Source organism: Mesoplodon mirus, assembly GCF_964341445.2.
Source record: "Mesoplodon mirus genome assembly, chromosome: 13".
In the NCBI taxonomy this organism is placed as follows: Eukaryota; Metazoa; Chordata; class Mammalia; order Artiodactyla; family Ziphiidae; genus Mesoplodon; species Mesoplodon mirus.
The window spans coordinates 7,257,983-7,278,904 of NC_138989.1; the positions used below are offsets into that span (position 1 = coordinate 7,257,983).

The 20,922-nt window shown below is 42.4% G+C and overlaps 1 protein-coding gene across 1 annotated transcript; it reads right to left on the reverse strand.

Moving 5' to 3' along the window:
• Positions 1-1,341: 1,341 nt before the first annotated feature.
• On the reverse strand, positions 1,342-13,670 carry DENR (density regulated re-initiation and release factor). The gene is made up of 8 exons (XM_082640072.1): positions 13,535-13,670; positions 12,626-12,739; positions 8,768-8,787; positions 7,967-8,051; positions 5,605-5,688; positions 2,809-2,925; positions 1,779-1,918; positions 1,342-1,673 (listed from the first exon to the last, which is right to left on the reverse strand). The coding sequence occupies exons 2-8, from the start codon at positions 12,729-12,731 to the stop codon at positions 1,629-1,631; spliced, it is 597 nt and encodes a 198-aa protein (XP_082496198.1). The 5' UTR covers positions 12,732-12,739; positions 13,535-13,670; the 3' UTR covers positions 1,342-1,628.
• Between the last annotated feature and the right edge of the window lie 7,252 nt (positions 13,671-20,922).

Genomic DNA, 20,922 nt, shown 5'->3' on the forward strand with positions numbered 1-20,922 from the left:
TAATCAGAGATTAAACTCTTGCATTTTAAATTTCAGGTCAAAGAAAAAGATTCACACATATTATACACAAGGACAATTTTAATCCTGCATTTTCCTGCAGTACCATCCACTGCTGGCTATATATGGACTGAAACTGCATTTGCCAAGAACTGTGAACATTAGGAATCTTTACATGAAGTCACACGTGTTGATACAAGCACAAAGACATCTTCCAGCACCAAAAGAATACACACATAACCACATACCAAATGGTTTTGATGGCTAAATTTGCTTCATCAGATAATTTTATTTAGCTAAATTCACAGTTAATGCAGAATTTCATTTTCTTAATTTACATCTTTATTATACATTCTAAGACTTCAACTATTTAAAAACCCACTAATTCATTTAAGATTGCAATTTGCATGGCAATAAACAATGGGTTCTAAGTTTCTTAAAGGTGTCTATAGCAATTTAAAATACCATGAGTCTTCTTTTTAGTTTGTAGCACCTGACATAAGACCTTTATTAAAACAGATTTTAAATTCATTTAATGTACTCATTAAGATTCACTGTCACTGTTTCTCTTGTAAGAAAAACACATTTTAACTGCTATTTCCCAGACTATATTGAGCAATGGTGTATATTATTTTCAAATGGTTAGGAGAATTTTACATAAATTTATAGCCAGAAAAAGAACTCCGCCTCTCTGGATGCCTCTCCACCCAAAACAATGATGAAAATAATGTATAAAATGGATTTGGGGGTCTGACCTCCTACTTAACACTATCAAACACCTTTCCAAGTATTCTTAGAAAATATCTTAAAATATATGCAAATATTCTACCATATGACACACCATCATTTAACCATTTCCCAATTGTTCATCTTTATCATTTGCAATTTTTTTATGAGTAGCACTTTGATGAACACCTTCATCCATAGTTTTAAGCAAGACATTATATCTTTAGGATAATGTCAAGAAGTGGGTCAAACAGTGCAGATGGTTTTAAGGCTTTTAATATACTTTACCAGATAATCTCCAGAATAGCTTCATCAACTGTTACCAACAATATGTTAATAGGCCCACAAAGTGAACTTGGTTGGTGACAATGAAGCAAATTCAACCACAGATCCATAAGATGCTCAAGCATCTCAAAACTATCACACCAAAGAAGCAAGGAGACAATTACTGGTGATGAAGCCAAATTCAAATTCTTCAAAGTATCACTCAGCTTAACAACCAAAAAAAAAAAATCATGATTTGATAAAATCATGATTATTTAAAAATAATCAACAGAAAAGCTTTCCACAGAAAGTCTAATTTTTCCAAAAATAAAAAGTTAAAAAGAAAGAGAAAAGTCAGTACCAAATGACCAAAATTTTTTATTTGACTAAATTCTATTTCATGCATAAGCATGACAGTCTCTCTTGTTTATCAGACTTTGGCAACAACAACAAAAAAAACAAGCAGCCCTGTACAGAACAGTGAAAATGCCAAGGGTGAGGGTAGGCTACAGTTTTACTGTAGGATAAATATATATATATATATATATATATATATATATATATATATTTTAAAAGGCCTCTCTCCCTTTGGCCATATCAACAATCAGTTCAGATCTTTAAATACAGACAACTTTTCAAAATCACTTCTTCACTTCTCCAAGATCTTCAATGCTATCATCATCCACCTGTAAAATAAAAATTACATTTCATGAGTTGTGGTTATCAACTAACACAGAAGGAACTTGCTTTAATAACTTATTTCTATAGATGCATATGTTCCAAATACTCACTTCTGGCCATTTTTCCTGAATGACATCAATTATGTCATCTGTAAAGTCTCCCTGAATGATGATTTCATCCTCCCCTGTTACTGAGGCACCACAGGAGAATTTCTGAGCAAAAAACCTTTGTGCTTCTTTAAGATCGATTTCTGTTATTTTAAAAAAAGAAATAGCAAGACTATAATTGGAATCATATGTCAAAGATATTTTTCCATCTTGAAATTTAATCTGCATTCTAAATTCATAGAACAGATTGTGTTAATGGATTTCATGTTCCTTTCAGAACAATAATTACAAATTACCCATAGGCAGTCATCTTAACAATTCAACTTATATTTTTAAGGTCAAATAAAGCCTCAGTACATAAAAATAAGATCATCCACACTATTCCTAACTCATACAGTAAGACCAAAATAAATCCAGGAACACATTAATTCCAACATTACATATACACTTCCAAGTATATGAAGTTCTTTTGGTTACCCCTTTTTACAGAAGAAAAATTTACAGCAGAGAAACAAGCCTAATATTTATGACGTGGTCTAGTAACTGTTTTTCATTCCATGTTGTCAAATGAAGGAACCTAATCACCGTGGTTTCACTATTCAGTCAAGTCTTCCAGGAACTGAAGGGGCTCTGAAGCAGGACATTCTGCCACTAACCACCTTCCCTCACCCTCTGCTGTCATCCCAGAAGGGACAGGTCATTTTGCAACCATTTGGCTACCGGGACTGCAGGGAACAAGGAGCAGTGCTGGTAGACTTCACAGGGAAACCTATCCAGCCCTCCTCATTCTACATAAAACGAGCCCAAACAGAAATTCTGGAAAGGAAGAAGTTAAACCAGTCCCCTGTGCAAAAGATTTTTAAGTTGCTTCAAAATTTGATTTAGATCCTATAGTTAGAAATGCAAAATCTCATCTTGTATCTTCTTAGCAAAAAACAGAGCTGTAAAATTTTCATAATACTAGATTAAAAAGAGAGAATGAAATGAATGAATGTAGTTCACACATTTTAAACATACTTAAGCTTGGACTCACCAAAAGTTGCAAGGCCACACACTCTTGTTACATATTTCTTCTTTGCTCTGGGAATTTTGGCTATCGTAACCTTTTGTGGTACAGTCTTCTTTTTTTGTTTTATTTGACCCCTTCCACCTTTATTTATTAAGAAAGAGCTCAGGATTAGTTGTTCTGTTCTTATCATAAATAGAGAATACTGTCTCTAAATTTATTAATTTTCAAAAGGTATGAAATACTAATTTCTAAAGTGTCTTTTTCTAATACAAAATTAATAAACACATGCATGAGTATTCATTCAATCCATAGTTATTAAGTAGTATGTGCCATGCACTGCACTAAGGGCTGAGGACACAAAGATGAACAGAAGAAGAACATAGTCACTGCCCTCCAGGGTCTCTCAGTCTAGTGCAGGTTAACAAAAAGTTAAATAAGTACAGCAACCTGATATATACTGTAACAGGATCCACGAATATGGCACTACCACAAGCTTTGCAGAGAATGGCTAACTCTGCTTCCAGAGGACAGGACAAGTTTCCTAGAGGAAGAGGCATCTAAGTGTTTGCAGAATAAGAAATGGTCCATTTGAAGGGAGAAGGGCTGGGCAGATATAAAAAGGATATTCCAGGAAAGGGAAACAAGTACAGAGACAAGAAAGGGCATATATCTGAGAACTACACTTGTCGTCGTGTGTGTGTGTGTGACAGGAAAGTGGGATTTACTGGTGGGCGTGAGGAGGGGACAATGGCGCTCAGGAACGCAGGGCCCGCCATCTGTCCAGGGGCCACGACTAGGCATCTATTTGACCCCCCACAGCCATCCAGGATGGGCCGGTTTTCTGCCACCATGTTTTCAAATTCACCCACATTAAACTTAGTAAATCCCCAATTCTTGGAGACGTGGATCTTCTGGCAGCCAGTGAACTTGAACTTGGCCCTGCATAGGGCCTCAATCACATACTCCTTGTTCTGCAACTTGGTGCGGATGGACATCACTTGGCCAATGTGGCCAAAGTGGACCCTGGCCACTGTGCCCTGAGACTTTCCAAAGGCACCACGCGTATCCACCTGGAGCCTAGACTGGGGACAGCATGCCAGACGTGAATGTCCATTGGAAAGGGCTGTCTCCAAGATCCCTTAGGGCAACCCATACAGCCAACAGGCTGCATACACTACCAGGGAGGCTACTGGTTGCAACCACTGCACACCTGGCCCCAACGGGGAAAAGAGCACAGTCGGCTTAACTGGCCGCAAATACACTTGTGTTGATGAAGGAAGCGTATGGATATGTAAGAAAGGGAGCCAGAAAAGCAAAGATTATATACCAGCAATTTAAGGAATAGCACAAGCTCTGTCATTTTATATTGCAAAGAGAAGCCAGTGAACAACTGACTATGCAGGAGTGAAATTACTGATTTATGTTTTGTCAAGATCACCATGCAGTGCGGACGGTGGGTCTGTGAAGAGCAATGGGAGAGAGGCCACTGATGAGGCTCCTACATTAGTTCAGGCAGAATTTAATCAAAATCTGAATAAAGCAGTGGCAACAGTAATGGCCACTAGGCACAGGATAAACAGAGGAAGGAGAAGAAATGACAGAATTTAGAACTGATTAAGAGGGTCAAAAAGAAAGAATCTAAGACGGGTCTCAGGTTTCTGGCTCAGATGACTGGACAAACCGTGCCGTTAATAACCAAAGTGAAGAAAACAGAAGATGCAGATTTGGGACTTAGTAAGTTTACTTTGGAAGTGCTGTTTGAAGCACCTGTGAGACCATATGCGCATTTCTAGCGTAGAGCCGTGGGCCAGGACTAGAGACATAAATGTGGGTACTGTAAGCGTAGAGCGGTGGCAGAAGGATGTGGAGGAATCATCCAGGGAGGACAGGCAGAACGAGAAGGCAAGTGGGCCCAGGACAGAATCCTGGGAAACACGAAGTTTTAAGGGACACAAGGGAGAAGAGAAGTCTGCACAGAAGGCTGAGGAGCAGTGAAAGGAGAACGAGGGAGGAAGCACAACACTTCAAGCAGGGAGGGCTCAGGTGAGATGCTCTTACCACTGGGCAGTCACCTAGCCAGTCGTGACCCTTGTCAGAGGAGTTTCAGTGGCATGAAAGTCAGGTTAGGATGGACTGAGGAGCAAAGACTCAATGGCCGAACTGAAAGGGGGATAGTAAGTCTAGTCTTATTAAGGAAGTCTGGCTAAGAAGGGAAGGGGGAGGAGAATAGGGCAAAGAAAGATATGAGCTCTTGGGGGAATTTTTTTTTTTAATGCAAAGTCCTAAAATATATTTATAAGCTAATTTTAGTCACAGGGGAGAATTAATTCAGGAAGAAGAAACAGGTGGGGACACGATCCAGGGCACGAGGAATTCATTTGAGAAGGAGGAGGGGTAAACAGGTATGCCTAACTGCTGTAAAAAGAAAAATTCAACTGAGCTGACAGAAGTAATGAGAGAACAAAATCCTTTTTAAGTGTCCTCACTCTAATTAAATAGAATACACAACAGGTCTTTTAATAAGGTAACAAAGTTTTTAAGTCATAAACAAGCTGGCTGGATGCTTTTTATGTATATATATGGCAAATGAAGCATATTTTCTTAGATCCAATTTACTGATAAAGCCCGATTCATACGAAATCCAGTCACCCTGAGAACATGATCCTGTATCCCTCTGTGTGGTATTCACACAGAATTACAGTAACAGGTAGATGTTCTTCACTTTGGGAATGTTTCACTTCGGGAATGCTTTCACTTCTTATTTCTTCAAGCAGAGGGCGGGTATGTTTGTGTAAATCAAATCATGGATTCAGGTCTCACCTCTCTTTTGTTTTTTCTTCTCTTCCTCTTCCCCTGCTGTTCCTTGACCCTCACTAATTCCAGCTTCTTGTTTGGGTGAATTTTCTAGATGTAAAAACAAAATCCAAAAGCATTAACATCACTTCATTATGTTAAAAAATTACCCTTGAGGAACCTCAAACACATATAAGGTATTTTACCAACAAATGAGGGTAACATTTATAAAGCAAGCGATTATACTGCTAGATTCCTATCAAGCCTAATTCTGAAGTCATTATGATAAGTATATGGTGATAGAAGACAAAACAAAGTCTTTGATATGTGAGGATCACAATTTTTTAAGCCACATTAAAGGAGCATAGAACACTTAAGACTCCACAGGAATATTTAGCATCTAAGCATACTAGTTCTGTTAACAGGAAGTCTGGTCCTGAATATGAAGATATGTCCTAGGCAGGTCATGTTCAGGGCCCACCATGTAGACTGTTACATCAGATTTGAGGGTTCTTATCCAATCACGGACAGTGACTATGTTGAATCAGGGGGCTGTGTCTCATGCAAACTATCTGAAAATCAAAGCAGCAAATAGTGGGATAACACTGGGTATACGTGACAGGACTGTTTCCAGCCCAGGATTTCCCTTCTCCCTGCTACTGCCTTCATTTTTAACCATCTTGTAAGAGAGGCCGTGAATTTTAGCTAATTGAGGAAATCTGTTCCTCTGCAGTTTCCTTACCTCTGGCAACAGCAACTTCATTCTTCTTGTTGCTTCGGTCAAAAATTTAGCTGCCCCTTTTTCTCACATCCCACATTCAACACATCAGGAGACCCTGTCAGCTCTACCTTCAAAACGTATCTAGAATCTGACCACTTTTCACATCTCCACTGCTACCATTCTATTCATCATCCTGACCAGATTAGTGCAGGAGACACCCATTTGGTCTCCCTGCTTTGCTGCCTAAGCCTCTCTTCAGTCTATTCGTAACATAGCAGCCAGAGACACTGCTGAAACAGAAGTCAGACCATATCACTCTTCTGCTCAAACTGCTCCAATAGCTCATCTCACTCCGAGTGAAAGCTGAGACCTGCCGTTTAAGCCATGGTCCTTCACTACTTCTCCCACTTCATCTCCCACCCTTCTCCCCTTTCAGAAACAAAGGCCTCCTTCCTGTTTTTTAAATATGCTGTAAGTGGTAAGTGTTTGCCTCAGGGCCTTTGCACTGGCTGCACCATCTGCTTGGAATGTTGTTCTCCCAGATATCCAAAGGACTCTCTCCCTCACTTATTTTAGGTCTTTGTTCAAATGTCATCTTTTCAGCAAAATCTTTCAGGGCTACCACCTAAAATTTCAAATTCCCTCCCCAACAATTCTTATCTCTCCATTCCCTGCTTATCCTAATTTAATGTACTTATTTCATTTGTCTTGTTTTACTTATTTTGTCTCTCCCTCTAGAATATAATTTCCAAAGAGTAGGTCTTTTGTTTACTGCTTTATTCTCAGCATCCAATAAGAGTGTATAGCATATAGTATGCTTACAAGAAGTAATTTGTTGGACTTCCCTGGTGGCAATGGTTAAGAATCCGCCTGCTAATGCAGGGGACACGGCTTCGAGCCCTGGTCCAGAAAGATCCCACATGCTGAGGAGCAGCTAAGCCTGTGTGCCACAACTACTGAGCCTGCACTCTAGAGCCAGTGAGCCACAACTACTGAGCCCGTGTGCCACAACTACTGAAGTCCGCGCACCTAGAACCCGTGCTCCGCAACAAGAGAAGCCACCGCAATGAGAAGGCCATGAGCCACAACGAAGAGTAGCCCTGCTCACTACAACTAGAGAAAGCCTGTGCGCAGCAAAGACCCAATGCAGCCAAAAATAAAAATAAATTAAAAAAAAAAGAATTTGTTAAGTGAATGAAAGAAAATATATGCCCCTAAATCATTTACTCTTCTTTATATAAGAAAGTTAATACTTTGACCTATCCTGTCTCTGAGATAAGACACATGAAGCAGTCTGTGATTTTTTTTTTTTTTTTTTGGTTGTGATGGGTCTTAGTTGGGGCCGGTGGGCTCCTTAGTTGTGGCCGACGGGCTCCTTGATTGTGGCATGCGAACTCTTAGTTGCAGCATGCATGTGAGATCTAGTTCCCTGACCAGGGATCAAACCCGAGTCTCCTGCATTGGGAGGTGAATTCTTAACCACTGCACCACCAGAGAAGTCCCACAGTCCGTGATTTTATGTAAGGAATTTTAACCCAAGAACTTAAAACAGTTTTAAAGTTAACAGACATAGATAGATATAATTCTGTAATATCCTACTAAACAAATGCATGCTGCATTTGTTTCAGGTATATAGGCTTTGATGAAAGAGGGAAAAAATGTTCATACCTACAGTAAGTTTTGCAAACTCATTCGGAAAATTCTTCTCTAACCATTGTCTACATTTAGCAACATCAGGCATATATTCACAGTACTGGAGGGGGAAAAAGAAGAAACTGAGTCACAACAGTACATTTTTAATCATTTTAATTAAAAATCATTCCCTGTGCTTGCTATATATAGAATCATAAAACCAACTACTCCCACCTGACATCTTATCCACAGGAAATCTGTATTCAACCAGGAAATGTCCCATAAGAAATTAAAAATTAAAAGACACCTCCTCACTGCAGCAATTTATTTCCTCTCCAACAAACAGAAAGGCCATTAGAAAAAGGAGGAAACAGACAAAAACAAGCAGGTGTTTTTCTTTCTTTGGACACATAGGTGTCTCATTTTCATGACCTGCCCCCAGAGCCTGACTTAGAAGCTTGTCAACAGAAAGTCTTACACATAATTTATGCTTTCTCTTCTCTGTTTGGATGTTAAATTTTGGCTTTAAGGTTACTCTTGTTTTATGAGCTGACTATTCATGAGTTCCACGCAAAAATCCAAACTATGTATAGCCAAGTGCAAAAGACACACACATATAACTCAAAGTCTAAAGAAAAATTTGTAGGACCATAAATTTATTCTAAACCAAAGTTCCCTATAAAAGGTTGAAACTCAAAAAAAAAAACAAAAAAAAAAAACAAGGTTGAAACTCTGCCATCAAATAATGAAAAGTAAGAAGTTCCCAAGCTAGCTGTACAATCAATGACCTCAAATGCAGAAGTTAAAAAAGAAAAAAAGAATTTTAGAAGGACTTACCTCTGTTGGTAACGAACAGACTGGGGATGGAGAGAAAAAAAGATTTGAAAATGTAAATAAATAAATAAATAAGTACACCCGTACACATGTATACATACACACACACGGCTCATAACAACTTTTATTTTTAATCTGACAAAATGCTTCATTTGTTTTTTCCTATAACTTTCCTGTACCACGTTTCAAATACTACCCTGTCATGCACTTTTTTTTTTTTGAGGTAAGTGGCACATGATTAATAGAGATATTATCTTAATTTTTTTTTTTTTGATCTAAAGAACAATGTCTCCTTCAGTTGGTAGAACATCAAACTATACTATCTGGCATGTCTTAAGGTTTTACCACAATAACCTCAACGGGTCTGAAACTAAGCTAGGATGGGAACAACTCCCCATACAACAAAGGTTGAATGGAGCTGGTTATTTCTTTTGATAACTTCACCAAAACAGCTGCTACTTTTTATTCATATTAACACATTCACAGACTTCAGTAGCACTTTTGCTACCATTTCTTTGCAATATACTTTTCGCTTTCTTTTTTCGTATTATGCTACATAAGACCATGACACTGTGAATTTCCTTCCTTAGAAGGAAGGTTGGTTCAATCCTGTCACTGTATAGCCTGCAAAGGCTAAAGGACTAGAAAAACTCAAAGGGTTTCCCAATTTTAACTAAAACTCTATTACTGGGTCAACTGCTTATTTTATTTTTATTTTTAAGGTGAGGAATGGAATAGTTCAGTGTGACAACACCTTGAGATTTGTGAGGGAGAGGAGGGGTGGTACACTGTTAATAGTAACAGCACTTACCATATATTGGGCACATGCCAGGCACTTTGCTATGCTTTATATTATTACGTTCAATCGTCACAACCTTATAAGGTAAGAACTACCATACGTGTATTATGAATGAGAAAAGTGAGACTTAGAACAAGTAACTCATTTGTATCTGGTTAGAACAGGATTTGAACCCTGCTGTTTCTGAAGGTCATGCTCTTAACCACTAAATTAGACCACACAACATATAAAAGCAGTGCAGCTGTGTGCCAGCCCATCATCACTCTTTTACAGATGAAGCCGAAGAAGGTTAAATAGCTTATCCAAGGCCAAAGGTGGCACAGGGCAGAAAACTAGAATCTACCATCTCTATTTCAGTTTAGAGTTCTCTCTACTAAAGCTCTCCTGGTTAACCAGAAGCTCTCTAATCCTCACAGTTCAAGTTCAAATACTAGTAGGTACAGATATTCAGCTACACTTTCAGGATATAATTATAGGTTTAAATACCATTACAGCAAATACTAAAACCATAACACTTAGTACACCATTTCAAATAATATTTGGTTCAGCAAAATTCTAATACGTTGAAAAAAGTTGGACAAATATTCCAAATTCCACATTATTTGTTTTTACACTATTTCCCTCCACAAATGATTTACTATTTGTAAACTGTAGCCTTTCAAGGAAAAGACCGAGCAGTCACCAGCTTCACATCACTAACAGTGGAACAACCTGACATTATGTATCTGCTGACATGATGAGATATGATGAACAAAGCCACATCATCCATGAGACCTTCTGCTATGGTCTGAATGTTTGTGTCCCCTCAAAATTCACATGTTGAAATCCTAATGCCCAATGTGATGATATTAGGAGATGGAGCCTTTGGGAGTAATATTTCATTTATTCTTCTCAACAGCCCTCTGAAGTAGGCTGTTATCCATTTTATGGATGAGGGAACTGACCAAGGTCACCAGTGAGTAAATGGCTAAGCCAGGATTCAAACTCAGACTGAATTCAGACTCTGAAGTCTCAACCCTGCAGACATATATCTCCCCGGAAATGACCCCATCCTGCTTACCCTTGTTTCTCACTATACTTCAACCAGCATTCTGCTCCAATCAGCCCCTTCTTTTCCCTCTACCCCCTATCTTTTCCCTCGATCTTTAATATGAAGATACCATATAAAACCATGCCCCCATATTTTTCTTATGAATTCATCCACCTTTCCTTGCAAATTCTGCCCATTACCTAAGGCTTCTCACTTCCTCACTTTGCTTTCCCAGCTTCCCTCTGAACAAAGATCCCTCCCTTTCCTGAAACCCTAATTCATAGCTATGGTCAGTACCACTGAATTTAGCATTTAACATTCCCTAAGTGCTTCTCCTACAAATAGACCTTAAACTCTGAGCAAAAGGTAATCCTGTCTCCAACCTAGTGCCTGGAATATCAATACAAACTAGGGAGGGAAATAAAAATAAACTTTTCTCAAAAAGGTTAGGTACCTCTGGTCAACACAAAGTATCACTGGGGTGGACGGCATACTTAGTGCAGTTGTTCAAAGCCATCTGAGGAGTGACATAAGCACGTGAACAGGATGGCTTTCATATACTGTATTTCATTAATTCTAATTTTTTTCATTTTTATAGGGATGCATTCCGTAATTATGGCATGTCAATCTAACAATTTCTTCTTTCTTAGTGGAACCTAAAATAACGGTGCATCTTACAACATATGGAGTCTTAGATTTGGTGAATTAGGATACAAAGAACAATAGCTCCTAACTGTATCTGGCAAACAAGGAGGAATAGACTAAACTAGTCTACGTCCCTAATGACAGTAATAACAACACTTTACTGTATTATGTTCTTATGTTAGTTGCTGAACCAGCTTTATAGGGATCGGCTGACTTCAGATGTAATCATCACTTTCCTTCAGACCTTAAGAAACAGACCTCTAACCCTTAGTGAAATCAGGTAACTTGCCCAAGGTCACACAGCTAAAATTAAGCAGGAGCAGCTGGTAATGCCCAAGGTAAGGATGCAAACCCTGGCCCGTGACTCCAAAGGCAAACAATATAACCAAGTAAGACGAACATCATTAACAAATCTCAGTCAACCCTACAAAAAGTTCCCCTGCCTACTCTCTGGGATACTTTACACTCCTTTTATTTTATCATCAAAGGTAGTCAATAAACGATGAGTCGATACAATTTTTTAACTCAGTGACATCACCTCTCCTGTAAGTACTGCAAGAACTTAAATTCCAGAAGAAATCCCTATCACACTCACAGACTGTAAGGCCCCTGAGCACAAAGACCTTTCCTGACTTATTCATTATTCAGTCCCCAGCATCTAAAACTCCGCTAGGCACACAGTAAGTGGCCAAAAATATTTACTAAAAAAAATATTTACTTGCCCTTTTACTTTACTGTCTTATGTCTTCAGATTTTTCTAAACCTTTCCAAGATGCTAGTAAAATTAGAGTATTTCCAATTCACAAATATTTCTGGATTGAAAATGAGAAAAAGCACTCAAACGGAAAAAACTCTTGATTTACATTTTATTAATCAAACCAAGAACACTTTTCCAAGACTGTCCTACTACCCATCGCTCCAACCTCAAAATCTTCCACTCATTATTGACACCATTCCTATACTACACACTATACTAATAAAAAGCGGCTCATTTCTCCGCAGACAAGCTTTTTCTTGCACAGCTGTTCACTTCATCCGGGCTGCCTTTCCCCACTCCCTCAACCAATCCTTCTCATCCCTTAAGATTCAATATCTTCCAAGAAGCCCACCTTTAATAGCCAGACTAGCAAGTAACATTAGGCTGGAATAATCTATTTACACATCTCTATTCCAAGGGGACTGTAAACTTCTCCAGGCCAAGTAACAAGACACAAGTCACACAGGTTGGGAAAGGTCTGTTAATCCATGCCTCCTCTTCCCCAACTCCCAATTAAAGATTCACCAAGTGACAAAGATGAAAAAACTACTAGGACCAAATGTGAAACCATTTACCACAATGCATAAAAATACAGTGAGTAAAAGCCATTTTCTGCCTTCCAACACTTGCCTCCGCAGTAAAGGACTCGAAGTGGGTAATCTGCATCTAACTTGGTATTGCTCCTCGGGTCTCCTTTGCAATCATGCCCACCGGATTCAGAAATGTCAGCAGCCATTTCAAAACCTGTAAGCAAGGAAAATAACACATCTTCACTATTTTGGACCAAGACGCCCAGAGAAGCAGTGTTCAGGTGTAGTCCGGCCTCCTCCTGCTAGAAATCCCCACACCCCGAATCTGTTTCAATTCTTTGCTGCATGAGAGATACAAGCTGCATTAGGATTCATAAAATATGAGTAATTCTGGGCACACCATTTTCCAGGTCTACAGGGAAGCAAGTGACAACAGTGAGACTCACAGCAAATGGACCATGACAACTAGGGGGAGGAGGGCACTAGTGGAAGAGGAAGCAATGGGGAAAAAGATGGGGAGGGTGAACTCGGTAGGGACAGGGCAAAAGGTCTGGGGGATGATCTGTAAAGGATGCAACAAACTGCAGCAACAGGGGAAGGCCACAAAGCAGCTGAAGAGGCTGGAAAAGCCTACGAAGAAGGGGTGGGTCGCCGGAGGTGCCCGGAGGGCTGGGTGTGGGGTGGGCTAGAGGCCAAGGGAGGGACGCGTTAGAGTCACGGAAGGGAAAGGGAGTGGGAGGGGGCGGGGAGACCAGAGTCTGAGGAGAGAAAATGAGGGCAAAAGAACCAGGAAGGGGCAGAATGGAAAAGCAATGAGGGGACGACAAGGGCAGCCAGGTGTGAGGGCGCGACCTGAGGCGAAGGGGCAACCCCGGGGCCACCAGAGCGGCCCATGTGGGCGGGTGTGTGGAGACGCCCGGCCCGGCCCCCTTCCGCCGGGGAGCACCTCAGCTTCTCCCACGCTCTCTACGAGCTTCCTGGAAGCGTGAGAGGCACGAGGGGTCATTACCCAGGCGGTCGTACAGCCTCCGCCGCCTCCGCGCCCGCCACTACCGCCAGCTGAAACGACACATGCGACTCGTCTTCCCCGGCCAGAGCCGCCCAAGAGCCCGTCTGCCAGCCGCGGTCCCGCGAGACAATAAACCTTTATCGCGAGATTCAGTCTCCGCTGGGCGGCTGTCGCGAGAAGCTCGAAGGCGGGGGCGGAGAGCAATTGGGAAGCATGCGCGTTCCGCTCAGGGGCGGAGCCAAGCATCCTAGAGGCTGACAGCCAGTAGGCGGTGCTAGTTACCTATGGGAGAGGATGGGTGGTCCATGGTCGGCGCCCGGAAGGGGACGCTGTTTAGAGAGCGGAGACATGCATCTAAATCAGCAGTGACTCATTATTTTGAGTCGGAGAACGTGGCTCCCAGGGTCTGGGGTGCATCCTGGAGACTTCACTAACCTCCAGCCTGTTGGATAAGTCTTTCCTTCACGGGGAGATTGCAGCTGGAAAAGGCGTTTGGTTTCATTTCAACACAGTACCCTGCACTGGCGGAATTCTTTTTAAAAAGACAATATCAACGCAATTTACATTTTTCTCATCGCCCCACAGTCTCACCACCCTAACAACTGCTTTCACAGCTTCCTAGTGTTTATCGATCTTTATATGTGTTGTAAATTGGAATTAATCTCTCCCATGTGAGTGCTGACTAAAAAACTATGCACAACCTAAAAGTTGAGATTTATGTTTTATTCGGCAGGAATTTTTAGGACTTCAAGCCCGGGAGGCATCATCTCAAGTACCCCTGAGAGAACTGCTGCCAGGAGGAAAGGGGGCAAGCCAGTATATATAGGAGTTTTAGAACCAAGGGCAGGTAGTCTGAACATCAAAAGATTATTGTTAATTAAAGAAAACCAGATATGTCAAGTTTAGGAATTTAGCGCTTTTCTCTGTATGAGAAGATGCAAGGGTCTGGGCTCACTGGAATCATTCCTTTGAGATGCACCTCAGCTATCTGGGGCCAGTATCCTGTGTTTTCACATCCTGAGTTTCCTCAGGGCTCACTGTAGGGAGTGGCTGCAGTCTGATAGCCGCTAGACAGCAGGTAGGCAGGTGTCCTTTTTCTTCCTGAGTTCCCTCAGGGTTCACCAGCTCACCGTCTGGTGGTGGCTGCAATCGCTGATGACTGTGACAGCCTTTGTTTAAATATTCCATTTATCAAAGACTTCAGAGAAGAGGCCACAGTCTCCAGTGCAGATTATGCCGGATGGCTTCGTGTGCAGTTTTGAGCAGAAAATTTAAGGGTGGTAGTGGTGGTGGCAGAGAAGTTTGCAAAGGAAGGAGGGGAATGAGGCAGATATGAGTGGAGGATGAAGCAAACTAGAAAAGAACAACCTCCACCTTCTACAAAGCTCTTTTTGGTCACCGTTTCCCTAACTCTCCTAGCTCAGCAAGTGTTGTAGTGTTATTCCCATTTCACAAATGGGACTCAGGCTGAGGATGGATATGAAGGGTTTTTCCCAAAATGAAACGACTAAGTGGAAGCAAAGCTAAGACACACCATGTGTGAAAGCCTGATGATAAATGGAATATTGCCTGTCACATCGGTAAAGAAGGGCTGTCACAGTCATCAGCGATTGCAGCCACCACCAGATGGTGAGTTGGTGAACTCTGAGGGAACTCAGGAAGCAAAAGGACACCTGCCTACCTGCTGTCTAGCTGCTATCAGACTGCAGCCACTCCCTAGGTGAGCCCTGAGGAAACTCAGGATGTGAAAACACAGGATACTGGCCCCAGATAGCTGAGGTGCATCTCAAAGGAATGATTCCAGTGAGCCCAGACCCTTGCATCTTCCCATACAGAGAAAAGCGCTAAATTCCCAAACTTGACATATCTGGTTTCTTTAATTAACAATAATCTTTTGATGTTCAGACTACCTGCCCTTTGTTACAAAACTTCTGTATAACCTGGCTCCCCCCCCCCACCTTCTCGGAGCAGTTTCTCAGAGCTATCTGAAACGCTGTCTCCTGCTGCAGTCCTCATTTTGCCCCAAATAAAACTAAACCCGCAACTCTCACATTGTGCACTTTTTTAAGTCAACATCTTTCTTAAATAAAAGAGGGGGTTTCCCCCCTCTCACAAAAGAGAGTCAATTCGAAATGACATTTGTGAAAGAAGATCTTCTTCCAGAGCCCATTTGATTCCAGTAATAATATCTTCCATTTTTTGATACTCACCTCCCACTATGTGTCAAGAACCTGCTCATTTGGGGATAGAGTCCAGGTGGATTCATTTCACAAAACTTTCTTGGGTTCTTACTATGTGCCACGCACTGTGCTAGGCACTGGGGAATACAGTGAACAAGAAACAAAACCCCCAATCTCACTGAACTTACCGGTCTTAGTTACAAAACCCCTACAAAGTAAGGATTGTCTCTAATTCCCAGGTGGATGGTAAAATGGAAGCTCAAAGATGGGATGAATTAAGTTCACCTATTCTTAAGATCACACAGTTAATAGCATGTTATTGATCTTAAGACACACATTTTTCACATTTTCACATCTCTCATATTGTCACTGAGTCCAAGCTCGCTCCACTCGCCACACAACAGGCCAATAAATCGGAGACGAGGTGTTGGGGCAAGGAATACAACTTTATTCCTAAAGCCGGCAGACCGAGAAGACAGCAGACCACTGTCTCAAAATAACCGTCTTATCGGGGTTTGGATGCCAGTTTCTTTTATAGAACAGAGAGGGGGGAGGAGATGAGGAAGTAAAGTGAAAAGGCCGTAAGATTTGCAAATGTCCCCTGGAACGGCCAGCCTGAGGAGGGGATGTGTTCATTTCTTCTTTCTTGCAGCCATCCCCAGGTGGACCGGGGCCGGATGTTTCCCTGAACAAAGGCACTTTGGTTTAACATTCATGCATAGGGGCAGGGTTCCCTGAGGCAGGCCACTGTGTATAGATCGTATCCTTTTAGTGAACAAAAGCAGTGGAAAGCAAAGGTTCAAGTAAAAGAAACAGGTCCAACATGTAGTCAGATTTGGCTCTTCCCTGTTACAATATCAAGATGCTTTGCAATGGATGGAGTCTTAGCATTGTGGCATAGTTTAATTTGGCAGCATTTTTCTCTCTTAGTGATGCATAAAATAATGCTGCATCTTACAACCAACGGCATCTTAGATGTGACAAAATATGGATAAGTGGCCAGTCCTGTGGAGTAGACCCAATGTCCTCAGTTCTTTTCCTCACCCTTTTCCTGCTCTGCTTTGTAGGGAAGGGGTTGCTGATCCCTACGACTGAATGCCCAGGCTTTCCCGTTCCTGAGCTTCCATCTAGGTTAAGCCAATGGGAAACAGCAGTGAGACCACCCCCACCCCCTGGAGCAGCCTCTCTGGCAGTAGCTAGCTGGTTCTCCCCCTGCATCGTTTAGGGATCCCAGCCCCTGGGCTCCTGTAACATAGCGCCCTCCCTGGATCTAGTCTCTAGCCTAGCAGTGGAGATTGATGGCTTCTTGCTACTGCTAATCTCCGAGTTGCCTCACCACCTCTGTTTAGCTTTTCAACAGTTCTATTCCCCGTGTTACCAATCCCCTGAATGAAATTCTCCTCTGCTTTAAATACTCAGATGGGGTTCTGTTTTCTCAGTGGACTCTGCCTGACATTGCTGGCATTCAAACCCAGAGCTACACTCCCACGTCACACTAGCGCACACGTCACAGCCTGTCAGCAATCAGGTACTAAAAGGAGGAATGACCCATTAAATAAAGAAACATGGCCTCTTGCCTTCCAAGATGGCCCACACTCTGTCTATGGAGTGTGTATCTCCCTGAATAAACCTTCTTTCACTTTACTATGTCTTGCCCTTGAATTCTTGCCTGAACAAAGCCAAGAACCCACACTTGCCAGCCATCCCAGGGACTCAGACATGACTTGGGATGTGACCATCCTCTCGCACCCCACTCTCTTTCCTGCAACAACTTTTCTGCCACCCAATGCGGGGCCTCAAAGGCCATAATCTCAATCCGCCTATTGGGCTATGGCTCCCCTCTGAAGGGTGGCTGGGACTTATCCTGAGCCATGTAGATTCAAGTAGCCCGTTAAGTGGCAGCTGACGTCGCCTGCAGGATCTGGCAGAGACCAGTTCTCTGGCCGTGAAGAAGCGCATTGAGGCCAAGGCTTTCCCCCCTCAGTCTTTCTCATTCTCCTATTGCTCTATCTCTTTGGACTTGAGAAGGTCCACCCAGACGACAACCAAACATCCAAATTAAGACTGCGCGGCAAGTAATTGACAACTCGGTTGGGTCTAAAGAACTCCTGCCAGGGGGCTTCCCTGGTGGCGCAGCGGTTGAGAATCTGCCTGCCAATGCAGCGGACACGGGTTCGAGCCCTGGTCTGGGAGGATCCCACATGCCACAGAGCAACTAGGCCCGTGAGCCACAACTACTGAGCCTGCGCGTCTGGAGCCTGTGCTCCGCAACAGGAGAGGCCGCGATAGTGAGAGGCCCGCGCACCGCGGTGAAGAGTGGCCCCTGCTTGCTACAACTAGAGAAAGCCCGTGCAGAGAAACGAAGACCCAGCACAACAAAAAATTTTAAAAATTAAAAAAAAAAAAGAACTCCTAAAAAAAAAACAAAAAAAGAAACATAACAGTGGTTTCTCATCAGGAAGCCACAGACCCCGAGAGGCAGTGGAATTATTGCAAAGAATACAGGAATCCAGTTGAGGACCAAGGACTGTCAGGAAATTGACTAAATATCTTTCAGGCTTAAGCATTACTATTTTTCTAGAGTAAGTTACAGTTTTGTTCCAATGAAAGTCCAAAAGTTGAATCTGATTGGCTTCTTTCCAATCGTGTCCATTCCTAAATCAATCACCATAACTAGACAAGCCCTGAGTTAAGTGTCCATTTTTGGAGCTGGGTTTGGAGAGTGGAGACATCCCAAAGGAAATTTGAGGCACTATAACCAGAAGAGGGAACGATGCTGAAGTATCAAAACCAACAGATGTTTACTCCAGCCATCCTCATACACGTGCTAAAAATTATCCTAAAATCTACTGCCCTAGGGACTTCCCTGGTGGCGCAGTGGTTAAGAATCCGCCTGCCAATGCAGGGGACACAGGTTCGAGCCCTGGTCTGGGAAGTTCCCACATGCCGCAGAGCAACTAAGCCAGTGTGCCACAACTACTGAGCCTGTGCTCTAGAGCCCGCGCGCCACAACTACTGAAGCCCGCGCGCAGGCTCTAAGCCCGTGCTCTGCGACAAGAGAAGCCACCGCAATGAGAAGCCTGCGCACTGCAACAAAGAGTAGCCCCCGCTCGCCGTAACTAGAGAAAGCCTGCGTGCAGCAACAAAGACCCAATGCAGCCAAAAAAAACTAGTGCCCTTGACACATCAAGTGGGTGTATAGGTGAGGCAGACTTCCTTACTAACAGAATCCTGTTTTGCTTGAGATAGCAGTGTGTCCAGCTAAAGACACTTGATTTCCCAGCCTCGCATGCAGTGAAGGAGGCTATGTGATGCAGTTCTGGTCAATGAGATGTAGGTGGATGCTGAGATAGGGCATCCCTTCTCTTGGGAAACATTGTGAAAGATTTGTAAATGGACAAAAAAGGATACTGGGTGTCCCATTTATCATTCTGTTTAGTGTTAACTTTCATTGTCTTTGAGCTATTTTACAATTTTGTAAGTTGTAGAAAACTGATAGTAATGCAGTTTGCTCTTGTCCATAGAGATGCAAATGACTTGTGTCTGGTGGAGCTGTAATTGATTATTTCTCTGTTGACTAGTTTTCCATCTACTTGTAAATTCATTTCAGCATTTCTTTTTTTCTTTTTAAAAAAATATATATTTATTTATTTATGGCTGCGTTGGGTCTTCGTTGCGATGCGCAGGCTTCTCATTGTGGTGGCTTCCCTTGTTGCAGAGCACGGGCTCTAGGCACGCAGGCTTCAGTAGTTGTGGCTTGTGGGCTCTAGAGTGCAGGCTCAATAGTTGGGGCACACGGGCTTGGTTGCTCCACGACATGTGGAATCTTCCCAGACCAGTGCTTGAACCTGTGTCCCCTGCATTGGCAGGTGGATTCTTAACCACTGCACCACCAGGGAAGTCCCCATTTCAACATTTCTGATTGCTTATGTATGTGTACATGATTGCCTATGTGTGTATGTTTTTTAAAATTCTTTGAATTGGTTTTCACATCTACTAATTCCCTTATTAATTAAGAAGTGAAATAAAACCTTTGACACATGTTTATTTATAATTGGATTAGAGTCATGCTTTTTTTTTTTTTTTTCCACGCCACGCAGCTTACAGGATCTTAGCTCCCCAACCAGGGATTGTACCCAGGCCCCCAGTGAAAGTGCAAGTCCTGACCGCTGGACTGCCAGGGAATTCCCTATTTAAAAAAAAAAAAAAATCACTTAATACTTCTCAAATAAAAAGGCAAGGCCTCATTTAAAAACAAAAGAAAACAAAACAAAAAAAACCTTGACTTTTCTGTCTTCTTTCCAACTGAAACATGAACATAAGCCATCTTGCAACCATGAGGATGGATTACAACCATCTTGCAAGCCTGAGAATGCTGGTGCATATGCTAAGAACCTTGGACTAGAAACATAAATAGCCTGTGTTCTGGATAGCATTGTTGACTGACCATATCAGCTCTTGACTATCCTCCTTCCAGAGCTTCCTACTGTGAAAGACAAACACTCCCCACCCATACCCCCGCCCCCCCACCCCCAGACTGTTTAAACGAATACACTAGGGTTTTCTATTATATCGATACTGCAGAATGCATTCCTAAATGATACTATCAGGAAGCCAGGTATTTCCGAGACAGGCTGGGACCCGGGACCCTTTGCTGCAGTGCTAGCACCTGGACACACCTCTCCTCCAGCAGCAAAATACAAAGAAACTACAAGGGAGGGGCTTCCCTGCTGGCGCAGTGGTTAAGAATCCGCCTGCCAATGGAGGGGACACGGGTTCGAGCCCTGGTCTGGGAAGATCCCACATGCCGCGGAACAGCTGGGCCCGTGAGCCACAGCTACTGAGCCTGCGCATCTGGAGCCTGTGCTCCAGCAACAAAAGAGGCCTCGATAGTGAGAGGCCCGCGCACCGCGATGAAGAGTGACCCCCCCGCTTGCCACAACTAGAGAAAGCCCTCGCACAGAAGTGAAGAACCAACATAGCCAAAAATAAATAAATAAACAAAATGTGGGTTTAAAAAAAAAAAAAAAAACTGGAAATAATAACAGTCCTTTAAAAAAAAAAAAAAAAAAAGAATCCGCCTGCCAATGGAGGGGACACGGGTCTACAGGGGTAGACCTATTCTACCCAATGTTTCCTAACATTCTCCCCCCACTGTGATATATACCCAATGGATTTTATGCCCTTGCAGAGCACAATCACATAAAC

Excerpts from the sequence above, each read along its gene's own strand:
- DENR (XM_082640072.1), bottom strand. The coding sequence starts at position 12,731 with ATGGCTGCTGACATTTCTGAATCCGGTGGGCATGATTGCAAAGGAGAC. Across the intron at positions 5,689-7,966 it reads GTTTGCAAAACTTACTGTAG|AAAATTCACCCAAACAAGAA; the intron begins GTATGAACATTT and ends TTTTACATCTAG. Across the intron at positions 1,674-1,778 it reads TTCAGGAAAAATGGCCAGAA|GTGGATGATGATAGCATTGA; the intron begins GTGAGTATTTGG and ends TTTATTTTACAG.